General features: G+C 52.6%; 6 protein-coding genes across 6 annotated transcripts; 1 reads left to right on the top strand and 5 right to left on the bottom strand.

Annotated features, from left to right (window-relative positions):
* Positions 1-170: 170 nt before the first annotated feature.
* On the bottom strand, positions 171-1,077 carry An07g02780 (uncharacterized protein; the record flags this gene model as incomplete). Its single annotated transcript, XM_059748311.1, has 3 exons — positions 171-208; positions 253-981; positions 1,023-1,077. The coding sequence occupies 3 exons, from the start codon at positions 1,075-1,077 to the stop codon at positions 171-173; spliced, it is 822 nt and encodes a 273-aa protein (XP_059600897.1).
* Positions 1,078-1,771: 694 nt separating this feature from the next.
* On the top strand, positions 1,772-2,652 carry An07g02770 (uncharacterized protein; the record flags this gene model as incomplete). The annotated part of the gene is made up of 2 exons (XM_001391323.3): positions 1,772-2,301; positions 2,370-2,652. The coding sequence occupies 2 exons, from the start codon at positions 1,772-1,774 to the stop codon at positions 2,650-2,652; spliced, it is 813 nt and encodes a 270-aa protein (XP_001391360.3).
* Positions 2,653-4,001: 1,349 nt separating this feature from the next.
* An07g02760 (uncharacterized protein) lies at positions 4,002-7,820 on the bottom strand (the record flags this gene model as incomplete). Its single annotated transcript, XM_059748309.1, has 8 exons — positions 4,002-4,184; positions 4,233-4,538; positions 4,588-4,863; positions 4,911-5,068; positions 5,114-5,405; positions 5,461-7,562; positions 7,677-7,721; positions 7,802-7,820. 8 exons carry the CDS (start codon positions 7,818-7,820, stop codon positions 4,002-4,004), a joined length of 3,381 nt encoding a protein of 1,126 aa, XP_059600896.1.
* A 574-nt stretch (positions 7,821-8,394) lies between these two features.
* An07g02750 (hypothetical protein) lies at positions 8,395-8,691 on the bottom strand (the record flags this gene model as incomplete). Its single annotated transcript, XM_059748308.1, has 1 exon — positions 8,395-8,691. The coding sequence occupies one exon, from the start codon at positions 8,689-8,691 to the stop codon at positions 8,395-8,397; it is 297 nt and encodes a 98-aa protein (XP_059600895.1).
* A 1,088-nt stretch (positions 8,692-9,779) lies between these two features.
* On the bottom strand, positions 9,780-11,364 carry An07g02740 (uncharacterized protein; the record flags this gene model as incomplete). Its single annotated transcript, XM_059748307.1, has 2 exons — positions 9,780-9,806; positions 9,856-11,364. The coding sequence occupies 2 exons, from the start codon at positions 11,362-11,364 to the stop codon at positions 9,780-9,782; spliced, it is 1,536 nt and encodes a 511-aa protein (XP_059600894.1).
* A 2,143-nt stretch (positions 11,365-13,507) lies between these two features.
* On the bottom strand, positions 13,508-15,000 carry An07g02730 (uncharacterized protein; the record flags this gene model as incomplete). Its single annotated transcript, XM_059748306.1, has 2 exons — positions 13,508-14,082; positions 14,145-15,000. 2 exons carry the CDS (start codon positions 14,998-15,000, stop codon positions 13,508-13,510), a joined length of 1,431 nt encoding a protein of 476 aa, XP_059600893.1.
* Positions 15,001-15,775: the final 775 nt, after the last annotated feature.

Genomic DNA, 15,775 nt, shown 5'->3' with positions numbered 1-15,775 from the left:
TGAGTTCGGTGATAACAACATAAACCCGTTCATGATGTAGTGATATAGTCCTACTTATAGTCTACTGATTAGAAGCTACTAAATGTGCACGCGATCACTGCCCCTCAGTGATCCTCTAAATGGCTGACTAAATCTATTTGAGAGAGGTTATTGGTGGTAGTGCATGCATATCATTCAGTCATGACAGTAACTAGTAAAGCATCATCAACTACGTACAAAGTAATATGAACAAAGCTGATAGCTAATACTCACACTCCTCCAATCTCACCATAATCTCCAAATGTCCATAATCCGCTGCCCACACAAACGGCGTCTTCATAAACGAATCCACCGAATGTGCATTCACCTCCTCGCGATCCAACAGCAACTCCACTATTCTCTTACTCCCAGCCTCTGCCGCATAAGACAGCGGTGATCGCGCCGTCTCATCACTCCACTCCGCATCAACATCCTCATCCGCGAGCAACAACCGCACAATCGCCTCATTTCGATATTCCGCTGCATATGACAGTGCCGTTCGCCGGAAAATGTCCACTTCATTTGGCCGAACATTCCTGTTCGCCAGCAAAATCTTCACTAACCCCTCGTCCTGCTTCTTGGCTGCCCACACCAGCGGCGTGAAGTAGAAGTAGTCCAGCATGTAGCTGTTGAAATCGCCCCGCTCGAGCAGTAGTTTGACGAGCCAGTGATTCCCGTATTGCGCGGCACATACTAAGGGGATCTTCCAGTTGTTGTTCTGCACGTTGACGTCCAGGTCCTTCCTGGAGAACAGAGCCCGCGCCAGTTGTCGCGATGGACCTTGGTCTTTAGCGAGAATGTGCAGGAGAGTGTCGCCGTTGGCTTCTCGTGTCATGAGATGCTTGGAGGAAAGTCGATGGATGAGCTCGGGGGCTGAGAAGAGGAGCATGTATTGCTCGATTGGTCTGCAGAGACCGAAGAGGAGGAGCAGGATCTCCAATGGGACTTGACTGGGGATATTGACTGGTACGCATATATTAGTTGTATGCTATGTAGAGATTTACTATCTGTAGTAGAAGCCATACCAGGTGCCATCGTCATCTTTTGTCCAGTATACATATTGTCATGTGTACTATGTCACCGGTATATACTAGTTAAGGTCGGACTGCAGACTAGAGTTGACACTGAACTCCAACAGACTCAACAGCGACCCTCCGGGCGCACCTCTCTTATCTACATGATGCCAGCTCTACGGCATACAGATGACACCAGACGCTAAGATGAAGAAACCATCAAAACCATGCAATCCAGCACTGGAAGCACCAACAGCGTATCGCGGCCCCCTCTGATTGGCCAATCCGGGGCCGACCAGCAGACACCCCAAACAGGCAATTCTTGACTGCCTGAGGCAACGGGCGTCAAATCGAGTTGGTGGTTTGGTTTGCATCTGCATCTCCATCTCTCATCCCCGTCCACCTCCATCCACTCCCATCCGTCTGTTTCCCGCCCAATTCATGCCGCTCGCCTCGCGGTGATACCCCTCTCCTCCTCTCCGCTTTCTTTCACTTCCCTTAATTGTCATACCCAGCTTCCCCCCCCTCTCGCCCGCCATGTTTCGCTCCGCACCTCGAGCTATCCTCCGCGCACCGGCCGTCGCAGTCCGGGCCCGGCTACCAGACGATTGATAAGCACCAACACACCCGCCGACTCCAAGCCGAGGAGTTGGAAGAACACCGCTGCCCGCCTGGGTCTGGCCATTGGCGCCGTCTACTACTACAACACGAGCCCCTACTTCGCTCAAACCCCGTCCTGTATGTGCCTGATGCCGTTGCCGTTGCCGCTTGGTTTTTTCCCACCGCATGCATGGCGGTTCGCCGTCATGCCTCGGAGGAGAAGAAATCATCACACACCACCTTCTCCTCCCTCCCTCGGACCAGTGCCAGCTAATGATGTAGTCTCTCTTCTCTCGCAATCCAAGTCCGACTCCGTCGAAGCCGAATCCTCCCTCACCATCGACTCCATCAAGCCCAAGATCCGCGAACAGAAGAAGTCCTCGGCTCCTGCTCCCGCTCCCACTCCTGCTCCTGCTGCCCCCGAAGCCCCTCAAGATGATGCGCAACAACCCTCCCCCGAAGCCGCTACGCTGAAGTCCCCCGAGGAGCTCGAGGCCGAGGCCGGCCAGGAAGGCGCCTTCAACCCCGAGACCGGCGAGATTAACTGGGACTGCCCTTGCCTGGGCGGTATGGCCCACGGACCTTGCGGTGAGGAGTTCAAGGCTGCTTTTAGCTGCTTTGTGTACTCCTCTGAGGAGCCTAAGGGTATTGACTGCATTGAGAAGTTCAAGTACGTACCCACCTTCTGACCATATAATCTCGAATGCATTACTAATGCGGGGAACCACCACTTAACAGGGGCATGCAAGACTGCTTCAGACTACACCCCGACGTGTACGGTGCTGAGCTCGAAGATGACGAGGAGGCTGCTCCCGCTGCTGCCGTCCCCGAGGCCGGTGACGAGCAGCCGGTGACGGCCGCTCAGATCGACGCCGCCTCCCACCCCGAGGAGAAGCGCGCCCATGCACAGGAGATCAACGCCCAGACGAAACAGGAACTCGCCGAGAAGGGCGAGCTGGCTGAGGCGGAGACCTTGGTGCCCAAGGCGGCTCACGATGCTGTTCCCGAGACGGAGAAATAAGCAATGAATATACCATATCAGACAGGATGGAATTGGAAAGATGCAGCATTGGAACATCGAAGAACAGGAAGCACATGTGATTGAATAAATAGAGAAGATGAGGGACATCGGATGTATAAGATCGGGCAAGGCAGTGTATTACTATATGCATGCATGATTTCTTTTTCAGCTCATATTTATACCCTCGTCCAGTCTCGTCTCTTCCCAATTTCTCTTTCATTCTACTTTCAATTGTTCGTGATATTCTTCTCCGCTCTCCTTTACCTCTTCGTCTCTGTCTCTGTTCCAATCTCCAGTCTGGGCTTGACTTTGACTCATCTCATTGCTCTATCAGCATCTCCGACCATCTCTATATCCACTTTTCCTTTTCTTATTTTTTTTCCTCATCCATTTTCTTTTCGAGTGATACTGTATCTAAGTAACTGCACCTGTACTTGTACCTTTTCTTTTTCATGTTTAGCATCTCGGTCAAAAAGAGAGGAGAGAGAGAGAGAGCGAAGTAGAATGAATAGACATAGATGATTTCATTTCCATCCGTTGTTTTTATTCTTAATATAAGTAATGTAGTAGCAACTGATGTACATTCTGATATAAGATGATTTCTAATTTAACTGGCTGGCTCATGTGAGTGAGTGAACGATAGGGTAAGTGTATATGCATGTTGCATTTCCAGGCAGGAAATAGAAGAGATCACATCACATCACATCATGTCTCTCTCTTCCTTCTGCGCTACCCAGCTGGAATCAGCCAGTTGAATGGATTAGAGAAGGGAGTAAGGATGGATGGATGTAATCATGCCGTGCCTGGAGGTCTCTACCCCCCTGGTATAACCATAGTTATGTGTCGGTTGAGGACCACAGACAAAGTTAAGGAATGATCACTGTGTTGAACAGATGATCTGTTTGTTGTTATGTGTTATGTTTGGGATGCAGGCAACATACCCATACCCATTCAGTCACGTCACATCGCCGATGTATCAATACCGGACACCCGTTCTATCAATCGATCAGTCGATAGACAGGACTTGTCTGCTGATATGGGTAGCTGGATTAGAATAGTCCTGTGTCTGCGACAAGCTGACTATCAAATAAACCAAACCCCATTGACTGATGGCTGACGCTGATGTGCGAAAAGCATGAGTCACAAGGAATAGTCCGAACAGCGCACTGCTGGTCCTTTCTCTAGTTCATGTATGAATACCATGACTGTTAGCTTCTATCGAACGCGTCATCTACCAGTTCACGTCGCTCAGTTGGAGCTTCCGGGATCGGAACGCCGCCCTGGCCGCGCTTGACTTGTCCATTCTGGTGTCGCGATGGGGGGAACGCTTCTCTGCGGCTGCAACACTGTTAGTATATTACATCCGAAATGACTGTAAAGGACGTACCGTCGGTGTTGGTCTCTGCTTCATTGGTCATTTCGTAGTTCAGGACCAGGTTCTTGATCCGCTGCTGCTCCTCGCGGTCGGCTTGCTGCTGGCTTCTCATCGCCACGGCGAAGCTGGAATCAGAGGGCAGGTCGATGGTACGGGTCTGTATGGTTTAGTAGTGCGTCTTGCCACGGCAAAGAGGAGAGCATACCTGCTGCTTGTTTCCTTTCTTGGTCATCAAAGAGAACGCCATGGTATTATTCGTGGGCTTTGGTGCCTCTGGCGGGGGCGTCTCAAGCGCTGCCTCACGTCCAGACCGCTTCATCGGCAAAGGTATGTCAAACACACCCTTGCGTTCGAATTTCCGGGATTCCATGCTCTCCGCCATCATCTTCTCGAATTCACGGTCAAATTCGGCTTCCGCCTCTGGGTCGCGTTCCTCCTCCTGCCGAGTTACGAAGATCTCTTCGTCTTCGGACTCACTGTCACCATTTTGTTCCGGGTTCGGGCCGGACGCCTAATAACTCGTTAGCATATCATCACATTCTCGACGTCGGTAAACAAACCTCAGCCTCGTCGCTCGACTCTTGGTCCTCTTCCTCGAGCATTGCATCTTCCTCCAGACCTTCGTCCGACGAGCTGCTGTCCGCATCGTCCTCGTCAGGCTCAGCAGGTCTTTCTGCATCCTGCGTCTTGAAATTCTGTGCCACAGCTTCACTGAAAATCTGCGTAGCCTCGGCCAGATCAGCTGCTAGCTTCCATTGAGGGCGAGTCATGGAGAAGGTATCCTGGACTAGGAAATCGACGTCCATCGGCAGGGGATCCTTCGTATGCATGTAGTACTGGTCGAGTTAGCATTGGATTTCTTGCGAAATACAGACAATCATACCTGGAAGAAGGTCAAGAAGAAATCAAGCTTCTTCTTGGCCGAGCCCCGATCGAAACAGTGGCCGCAGGTGTCGAGAAGAGTGCAGACCAGGCGGACACGGAAGAAATCATCGGGCAGATCAAGCGGGTTGATCCTTCCAGGCATGGGCGTGCCACCCTCTGAGAGCTGTTAGTGAGGTTCGCGGATGGTGTCGACTCACTCACCATGACCAAAGGTAATAATGCGATACAAGGTGTCAAAGATGACCGGTGAGTCAATCATCTTGTAGTTGTAGAGCTCTCCGAGATACTTGACTTCGGCGATTCGCTTCTGGTTAAACTTGAAGTCGTTCTGCTCCAGACCCAGCGTGATCTGCTCGAGGATGTTGTCCACAACGCCAATGACAAAGTCCTGGTGATACCTGTAAAGGGCACTGACGAGGATCGCGAGAAGGTGGATGTTGCCATATTTAACCTTTACCGGCTTGCTGAAGACGCGTTCCAGAATATCGACCACCTATCATGCAGTTAGTATGATGTTCGTACACCGCACCACACCATGCTGTACTCACATCTTGCTCCTCCCAATGAAGCTTGCGGATCGATTTCAGAATCTTGGTGTAGTTGCGCTTGTTCATATCCAGATAGACCAGTCTACGAATATAAGACTCCATAGGGGTGCGCTCCTTCTGCTGAATGGCAGGTCGCGGTGGCGGATCAACGTAGTAGACTGCATTCTCAATGATCATCCGTTCCTGCTGACCCAGATGCTGGACAGTCTTTTTCCTTCCAAGGGTCTCCAGGAAAGAAGCCATTCTCGGAGAGGTGTCAGGGTTCCGAAGCAGATAGCGTCCGCAATTCTCCAAGAGATGCCCGATGATCTCAATGTTCATGCGCGAAAAGTCATCCAGCGAAACCTTGAAGCAGTGGAAGATGATATGCTCCGGAACTACACCGAACTTGGTCAATTCTGCCAAATAACGGACATTGCTCATCCGAACCTGTCCCAAGAACTCCTTTGACTTGCGGCGCTGGAGGCTTCGGAACTCCTCATCCAGATAGGTGGTGAGGCCCTGGGGAATGTCAGGCATGTACTGTCCTAGGGTTGCAACCAGGCGAGAATACAAGGGAAGAAGATCGATGCGGCCCTTGGGGACATCGGAGACTGCCTTGATAAGCCTGTTCCGAGACGCTTTCGAGTTGAGGAAGCAGAAGTCTAGCGCTAGCTGGTCGACATGGTCCTTGGTCTGCAGATCGGGCAGCTTAGCCAGAAGCGCGTCCACCTGAGCTCCGACTGTCTTGCTTGCTATAGCAGTAGACTGGTCATCGGCCTCTGCAGCAGCCTTCTCCTCAGCTGACTGGACTTGGCCAGCTTCAGTCTTCTCCGTATCTGTGCCGTCTTCCTCTTTCTTCTTTCCGGTCTCATCCTCCGCCTTCTTCTTCTTGCCGTCCTCCAACAGCACAGCCGGCACTTTACCCTTAAGGTCGACCAGGTTCTCATAGAAGCGCCGCTCCTCTTCGTCTTCCCAGATACCAGCGCCCTCTCCTTGGCCACGCAAGTACTCGCTAGCCTTCACCAGGCCGATACCACCGCCCGCTCCAGCATCAGCGGACTCTTTCTCAGCTAAAGCCGGCATTTCCACGCCCAGAACCTCACACAGAACCTGAGTATTGGTAACCAGCCTCTCCAGCGACTTCGTCTGCTTCTCAAAGTTGGCCTGGCGGTCTTCGAAGATCTCGCCACTCTTCACGTATGCTTCGGCATTGCGACGGCTCTGGGCGGCCAACGCTCTCTGATCACGAACAACATGTGCCTTGACATCCTCCAGATACCGATTGAGAATATGCTTGAACCGAAGCTGAGACTTCTCCGAAGTAAGCGGCGGGTCGTCACCCTCCGGGTCCGTTGCATCCGCATCCACGCCGTCACCATTAACAGTAGTTGTAGCGCCATCAGCTTCGACAGTCTTCCTACCCTCGTCGACCATCTTCACACCCAGCACATCCCAACTGAAGCTCTTGACAAACAGCACGGCGAGTGGCAAATTCGAATGATCGCGATCATGTCCGAGAAGGTCCTTCAACACCTCCAAAGGAAACGGCTCGGGCTCCCTCTCACCATCCTTACCAGCAGACGGCGGCGCCCTGTTCCTCACCGGTCCATCCGTCGCCTTTCCACCAATACCAACGACTCCATCCTTGCCCTTCGCACCCACATCATCCGGCTTCTCGATATCGTCCAACGTCTTCAGTACCCCCACCAACCACAACTCTGTAACAACCCTCAACAACACCCGATGCCGAGATAGCCGTTCTTTCTCCTCGCGCTCGCGCAACTCCTGACTGAGCGCCTTCAGCTGTCCTCTGTCCGGGGTGCTCAGGCCTCGCCCCAGGAGCCATCCGATCTGGCGGGTGAATTCGGCAGGTCCAAAGCGCTGGTGCAGGGCGCTGGTGATTTCGACACCTGTGGCGATTTCGCCGGGGGATTTGAGCTTGCAGAGGCCTTCGTAACAGGCGGAGATGATTTCCGAAAGGTACTTGTGCAGCGAGAGGGTGCGGATATCGGTTAGGAAGGTTTGTTGGGCAGCGGCGTTGATTCCGGTGCGGAGACGCTTGATGAAAGCGGTGTTCTTTTTCAGGGCTGAATCGAGGGATTTGCTGACCGGGAAGACATCTGTTGGTAGAGCGATCAGTTGGTTAGTATTTATGGTTATATGTTGGCTCCGATGCCGGTTCAAGGTCGTGCACGCATCGGCGTAGTGTGTTAGATTGATGAGGGGTGACTTACCAGTCTCGCCGGCCCAGACTCTCTCATTTTGGAGGCGGAGATCCCCTGTATAGGGAGATAATATGTTAGCGATCCCAAACTGGCCGGATTCGGTGACATGTGTGGTGGAGTGGGATTGGACGTACGCTTCCTCTGACGATCCATTGCTTGCCGCAGTGCGGTGGTGCAGCAATCGGCGCGTGGGATGATCTCAACTGTCCGGGGAACCTTTCAAAGAGTGGGAAAGGAAAGCGCATGAGTGACTTGAACGCCACATTGGTGAAGCGGGCAGCAGACAAGTGACGCGCAAGGTGTCTCGGGCGTCAAGGGAGGTGGAGAGGGGGAGGCAAGCCTTGAAGTGGCTGACGGAAGTTGAAGTGAAGAGCAGCTGGTGAAGAAGTGGGCCGAAGGCGGAGGGACTTCGTCACTCAATACTTTTTCTACTCTAAGAACTATGCCACTGCTAAGTATGTTGAAATAATCATCTTCAATCGAGAGATACAGTACTCCTTGTTGGCACTGCCATCAAATTTATATTACTGATCCAGCTTGCTCATCTCCCACAATCTCCCTGAAAGAATTCACCCTTCCGGAATATCCCCATAAACCTTACATTCACCTGCATCAGACATCAAAACATCAAACAACCACAAACCAACACACATTCATTCAATCTCCCATTAACTTTCAATCACATATCACCGTCAAATCCAGCTCCATACTTCCCACATAAAATATCCTACTCATCCCCCATCCCACCCCCCTGCCCTCTCCTCACCTCCGAAAACCCCATCTCCCCCTCCGTCTCCAACAACCTCGCCTGCAACGCATGCTTCCGATCCTCCTCGCTCCAACTATAATGCCGTACCACGGGCGGCTTGATACTTCTGCCTAGGATACTCCTGCTGGGATCTTGCTCTGTCTCGGGGCTGCTTTGTGTGTGCAGTGCGTCTGCGTCTGCGTCGTCTGGTTGATGGCGATGAATGCGGGGGAGGTTGGTTTCGGTGGCGGGGATGATTCGTGGGTTTGTGGACATTGTGATGGTGATGTTCTGGCTTGGTTTGATTGTGAGAAGGGAAGGGAGGTAAGATAGTTGCGTTGGAGTTTGTGGTTAGATAGGTAGGTAGGTAGGCTGTAGATTGGTATAGTATAGTGTAGTATGCTACCTGCGAGGTAGTGTCGGTCAAGCAATCTTGACTCGTATGCTCGGGAGATGCAAGTGCACACTAGGATGGATGATGTGCTGGGGATGAAATACGGGTCTACTGGCTTAATATGCCTTCAACAAAATGCATATCACGCATCTTGGAGGGGATGAACCCGATCGTGGCGATACGAGATGTGGGCTGACGTCTAAACCACGGCCAAGAGCATCCAAATCCGGCATAGGAGCATGGACAATACTCAATACTGCTGCACACGACGCGGCCAGATAATTATGGTGGTGCTGTGCTTGGACCTGAAGTCATTGGGACATCATCTATGGCGCAGGCACGTGATGCCAGCTGGGGTGAAAACCAATGATCGTTCCATGTTCCTGGCTTGGGATCTACCGTGTACGATGTAAGAGGCTTGCATCTGAACATAAACTAAACGCTTTTGTTTCCCTAAGAAACTGTGATAACATACAGGTCATGAGGGTTGGGGTTGGGTTGGGTTGGTTGAGGGTCCCAAGGCTGATGGGCATCTTGCCAACAGCGCATTGGACAACATCAAAGGAAATTTTTCAGATGGGGATTCGTTGACGGACGTCACACAAGACACGGGTCTGGTCTCGAGCGCCCACAGAAAAGCAAGGTCTACACCATGAGGCATGGACAGAGACCCTGACTCGTAATGGTCAATGCCGCCACAAAAGGAAACACAGTAGACATCGCACGTGGACAGAACAATACATCTGGCTTGGGGGACCGTTAACAGAACACAACAAAGGAAAGAAATCCACATCATCATACACCTTCATTCAGCAACAAAAAAATCGACAGGGTATGCCCACGCCACGCTATGCGAGTCCTTGAAGAAAGAAAGAAAGAAAGAAAGAAAAGGGTAACGTTGCAAATATGTACTCAGAATCCAAGAAGGTCGTATCAAGATATTAGCAGGGATCGAATGACTTTTTATTGTTTATTTGGGTTTGCGCCAGAAGTATTGCTGCTAAGGTCAGCTACAAGTCATTTTGTTTGAGGAGGAATGCACGTACCTTATGCTGCTTGCGGCAGTTGCGGAGGCCTGGCTTCCTGAGATCATGCACGACCGCTTCGCGTCGCATGTCGTCCTCATCGAAGTCAGGAATGTAATAGTACTCGCTTTCCAGAGGCTTTCCTGCGGCATCCTTTCCTTCCCGTGCCACCTTTCCAATGCACTTGGTCGTGTCCAGGATGGCACGGATCTCTTCTTTCGTGGGGCCCTCTTTGTGATGGCCGTCCCGCCTCCATAAGGACGGTGGGAGGTTATTCAAGATCGTCGAAAATGGCGTGGACGAGAGTCGAGAGAACGCCAATTGGTTGGCGGCATGGTTCTGAACACGTTCAAAGCTCTCGCTCAACGGCTCGAGCTTGGTTACTGTGCTCTCGGTGGACTCGACGGTCTTGGATGGTTGTCTCGGGGACTTGGTAGGCTGGACAACCTGGTTGCGGGGCCGTGCAGGACGGAGTGGAGACTCATCTGCAGTGAATGAGGCCATCCGAGGAAGCAGATTGTCACCAAATGGTCCAAAGGAATGAACAATGGGGTCATTTTCTTCATCATGATCCGAGAAGTCATCTTGCTTGCTCAGTTCGCTCAACTCGCTGGACTGCGAGCTCTGGAGAATGTCACTAGCGATGGACGATGACTTCTGATCTGCATCAGCAGTGCTGTTGCGACGGCTAGGCGAAGCGTCATCTTCGTATACAACCACAGAATTCCGCGAGCGTGTTGGGGTATATATGGGCGACGATGGGGGCACCAGAGACTTGACCGCAGGAGACGGCGAGACGGGAGACGCCAAGCGCTGACGTTCCACATTGGGGCTTTCGTGAATACTCCGACGGGACTGTGCTTTACGTTTGGGCGTAGTCTCCTCCCATGTCTGCTCGGAATCCGTCGAGGCATAATCCTTTCGGTCACTTTGAGGCCACTGGACCAGCACGCGGGCGTCATGAACATCAATCATGATGTCAGCATCCTTGATATCCGAGGTAAACGTCTTCCCCTTGGCCAAATCATATGTTTTCCCTTGACAATGCAATTTGATTCCATTCCATCCCATGCACATGATTTCCACTCTGTCAGGGTCAAAGGGATTAGCTGCGGGTTTATATGTGGCCTTGACATGCACCCTTGATATCATACGGTTGGCCGCGAGCTGGTGATGGCACGAGGCACTGGATCTTCCCATCAGGACGGGCTCCCCGCTCTCGGGAAGCATTATGGTAGGGACAGCAGACAGAGGGGTTCGTTCGGAGCTGGACGAAGTAAATGTACGCCGTGAGGCCGTTCGCGGCAGGGCCATTCTCGGGGGGGAGGAGGACAAGATATGGGTCGACGAGGTCGGCACCGGCGTAGGGTAAGTCGAGACAATGCCATGATTGTCGCGTGCTACACGCTTCTGTGGACGAGGAAGTGAGGGAGAGGAGCTCAATGGCTCAAAGGCAGGCAACAGGGCCGCGGGACGCTTCACGCCTGCCACAGGAGCAGCCAAACTGCTCCTTGGAGGCGAAGACTCCATGATGCTATTAAGTTAAAGTAAGGCCGTCTGGTCGTGAACCACGACCCGGACACGCTCGTATGCCACTCGAACAACGGCAGGAGGGGTGGACGAGGATTAAAAAAGATCAATTGAGGCTTTAGTCGCGTCGAGGAAGAAAAGGTTGGGGGAGGAATGTCTAAGTCTATGGGTGGGAGGTCAATTCACGAGACCTAGAGTCCCGAAGGAAAGAGAGCGAGAGAGAGAGCGAGGAAGACAAGATGAAGCGTGTCAAGGATGACAAAGGGAAGGAACTTTGAGGCTTCACCCCCCAAGACGAGGGCCAGGAGGTTGGGGAAGTACGAGACTGGGTACGAACAGGCAAAAAAACGAGAAACATTGAAGAAAAGGGTGAAAGGATGGTGTGTGGTGGAATGCCTGCCGGAACGGAGCGTCTCGTCCAGCGCGGAAATGCACGCTTACAACCCGAGACGCGTTCGATAGGCGCCGACGAGGGTCGAGAGCTCCACCACTAAGCTCGCGCAGCCTCGCAACTTGGACCGTCCGAAACTATGCAATGCACTGCTGACTTGGGGGGTGGTGGAGGGAGGTTTGCCAAAATATGCCAGACTTCGGTTGCTTTTTACAGGTAAGAAAGCCAAAAACTAACCCTGGCGGCTCCCTGAGTTCCAGCACTCCCCTGCATGTCGGACGGGGAAGGTGGCTGTTCCTATAGTCTCGGTATACACACCGTCGACACCCCAGGCAGGAACGAGGCGCGTCTCCGCGTCTAGGAGTCATGTGCTCCGCGTTCTTTGGTTCGGGCCCCGTGATGGCGCGCCAGATCACGTGGTACTGGACGCCCAGCCTCGGCCAATGACCAGTCGAGGCCTTACCCAAAACAGTAAAGCCATGTGCCCGTTGCAGGGATTTCGTACAGATCGTGACTCGCTATCCCCATTGGGACTAGTGCGTGCGACGTGACGGTCCCCCAACGGGGTGGATGACTTCAACTGCCCCTGATGGCAATCCACCAGAATACTACCTACGCAGGCTGGAAAGTTGGTAGATGGCCTCATCAATTCGTGCCCATTGAGTCAGGTACAGGTCCGGAAAATACCCCCGGCAAGATGAAACCTGTTATGGTGTGATAGAACGTCAAAATCTGTACTCCCAATCGCCGGTCCATGGCATCATCACCCCTCATTGCGGTAAATATATACTTAGTAGCAGTAGTAGTACCCTTACTGATGAAGCAGTCGCAATTACGCCCCCAATCCACCCATCATACTTAGTAATAGCAATCGGCTTTCTGTGACTGACTTAAAATCTCACTTCACAATGTAACCATCAAGGATACATCCATTAGTCAGGAAAGGGAGACACGGACTACATAAGTAGGCGATCGAACAGCTGAACCTGCTGTAGAACATCAACGAACCAAACATGATTATTGAATATGACGGACCTGAAATGCCAACCCCCCCAGCCCACTTCTGACATGCCACACATCACCGGTGACAGAACCCTGAAGAACTCACCGACCGATCGCTGGCTCCACTTATGCACATTCCAAGGTCACCGATATCTGATAGATGGACACATCAGACCGTGCATGACGCAGGTGGATGCCGCCCTGGAATGCACCTCCACCGCCTCCCGTGCACTCTATCGAAGGGTAATCTACATGCCAGCCATGACACACCTGCTTCTACTTAAACTCAGGAGGCTGGGGTGGGACCCGCCAGGTGTCGTAGGGCCGTTTTTAACGAAAGCTAGTTGTCGCCTTACGCGGTCATCACGAACACGGCGTTCATGCAACCGACTCCACTCCGGATGGTCTCAGATGGGGACAAAAAGTCAAAAAACTATCTTTATCAACTGACATGAACAAAACTACTATACAAGGCATTGCTAGCTTATAACATGACGAGCAAATCTGGCTGCTCACGGGGGGAATAAGGTAGAAAAGTGCGGCTAGAAAGACGGGAAATCAGTGTTACTTTGCAGTAGAGAAGGTAAGGTCTAACCACAATCGTCTCCATCAAGGGAATGGCGACGCGACATATGTGACAGGTGCTATATTTTCCAAGCCACATAGGACAATATAGTAAGATACAGAGAAGAAAGCAACCGCACTGGACAGAGAATCATGAACAGAATGAACAGAGGCATGAAAGTTCTTCTATTTGCGAGCCGACGGGGTTCGATTCAAATCAGCGGACGCGAACCGAATCGGACGGCGACGGCGGAAGGGTGTCGGGCCCTCGACTACCTTAGTAGAAGACATAGGTGGCGGAACCGGAGAGAACCTCAACCTGGAGAGGAGATGATGATCAGCGAAAAGTCCCAGCCAAAAAACAAACGCAAGGGCACTTACAGTGCAACCGGAGTCGTTGGAGCCAGACTCGGAGTAGAAGGTACCGTCCTCGTACTTGCAAGAACCGCTGAGGTTGTCACCCGAGATCTTCACGTTGAAGTCAAGCTTGGTGGTGGTGGTAGGGCTGTTCTGGAACAGAGAAAGCCACTTGCCATCGTTGTAACCGACACCAAGGTTGATAGGAGCCCAGTTACCGATAGGAGCGCTGCCGTTACCCCACTGGCAACCAGTCTCGGTGGAAACACCCTTGGGGTTAACATAGTACTGAGCGGAAGTGGTCTGGTTCTCCCACTTGTAGTAGGTGGCGCCGTTGGGGCAAGTCAGGGGGTGAAGTTCGCTGTTGGCAGCGACAGCGAGAGGGATGGTCTCGGATTCGGTACCTGCATACAGAATTAATATCTTTGTTTGGACCCACCTGTCGGAAGGAAAGTTCAATGCTTACCAGGGTAGTCGGTACGGCAAACAGCGACCTCCTCGCTCATGGTGTTCTGGACGTGGACACCTCCAACACCCTCAATGCAAAGCTTCTTGGACAGAGACTTGTTGGTAAGGTGGAGCTTGCCGTTCTTGCACTCAATACCACCAACGGACTGGCCGGTAGAACCCTGGGCGCTGGGCCACTGGGACTTCTGGTATCCGGCAGGGCAGGCATAGGAGCACATGGCTCCGGAAATGCAGGAGTCGCCGGTGACACCGGTAACGATGGTGTCGACAATCTCGTCGACGATGGTCACGTACTGGATACCGGACCAACCACCAAGGCCAAGGTAGTCGAGGGCAACGGCACCGTATTCAGAGGGGAAGGTGTCGCAGTCAAGCTCGCCATCGGGGAACTCCTTGTCCACGCCGGTGGCAGAGGAGGAGCTGCTGCTAGAGCTGCTGGCGGAGGAGCTGGAGGAGGCAGCGGCGTACGAGCTGCTGGTCTTGGTGCTGCTGGAGCTGGAGCTGGAGCTGCTTGAGTGCTTGTTGACGGCGACCTCGATGAACTCAGCAGCAGCCTGAACGGAAGCCGTGGGAGTCGGGCTGGTGGTGCTCGAAGACACAGTCGAAGAGGAGGACTGGCAAACATTCGCAGGCACGTTGCCAGAGAACTTCAAAGTACCCTTGGCGACACCCTCGCAGGCCTCCTCGAAGGTAATGACCTTGCCGTCGAGAACGAAGGTGGTGACGGTAGGGCCGGGCACCGTGACGACCTCGGTGTCGGGGGAGCGCTTGTGGTGATGGCGGTGCTGGTGGTGGTGCTGAGCAGACACCATGCCGGCGGTAGCCAGGGTGAGGGCGACAGTATTGAACTTCATCGTGTTGGTTATTTATTTCGCACGGGGTTGCAAGCTGTCGAGTATTGCGTCAGAATGTGGACCTAATCTATATAAACCACGGGATCCCATATTAGCATGCGCTCAACCTCCATTGACCACAAGACGGCCTGTTCGATACTAGGCATTGGCCATGTATGTGCTTGCTAGCTTGCTTTCTTTCCCATCGTAGTGCAGGAGAGAAAGAAGAGTCGCATTGAGATTGTATGTGCTGGGTGATCCCGGGTATTTCGCGAAGGTACACAGGATAGGAGACATACCAAATTAACAGCAAGCCAGTCGCGCGCTTCTTGCAAAAAGTCTGTACACGAATGAAAGTCCTCGTGAGGCAGGGGTTGCTAAGAGTCTGGCAGAGTCAAAGCAAGTTGCCTAGAATAGAGTATGAGAGTTAAAGAGTGAAAGAGAAGAAGAGAGAGAGAAGCAGGTTCCCAAAAGAGCGTACGAGAGAGAAACTAGTTCCCTCAGGTCGGATAGGAAATCTCGCGAAGGATAGCAGGCGAAGGGCCGGAGATGAAACGCTCTGGGGGGGAAAGGGAGGTAAGAAAATGTGGAGGGGGGATCTCGAGGGAGAAAAGGGAATCGGGAGGGAGATGAAGGAGTDAGTAAAGGTTTAGTTCGCGCCGTGGTCCAGGGGGGGGGGGGAGGGCAGTGAGTGGGCAAGAGGCGATAACCAACTAACTAGTGTGGATGTGGGAAGGAGGGACAAGGAAGGCGTGCGCTGACCTTTTTTTTCCGGGGGTGAACCAAGGAACCAAGA

Source organism: Aspergillus niger (assembly GCF_000002855.4).
Source record: "Aspergillus niger supercontig An07".
NCBI lineage: Eukaryota > Fungi > Ascomycota > Eurotiomycetes > Eurotiales > Aspergillaceae > Aspergillus > Aspergillus niger.
This window is presented reverse-complemented; position numbering and strand designations above follow the sequence as displayed.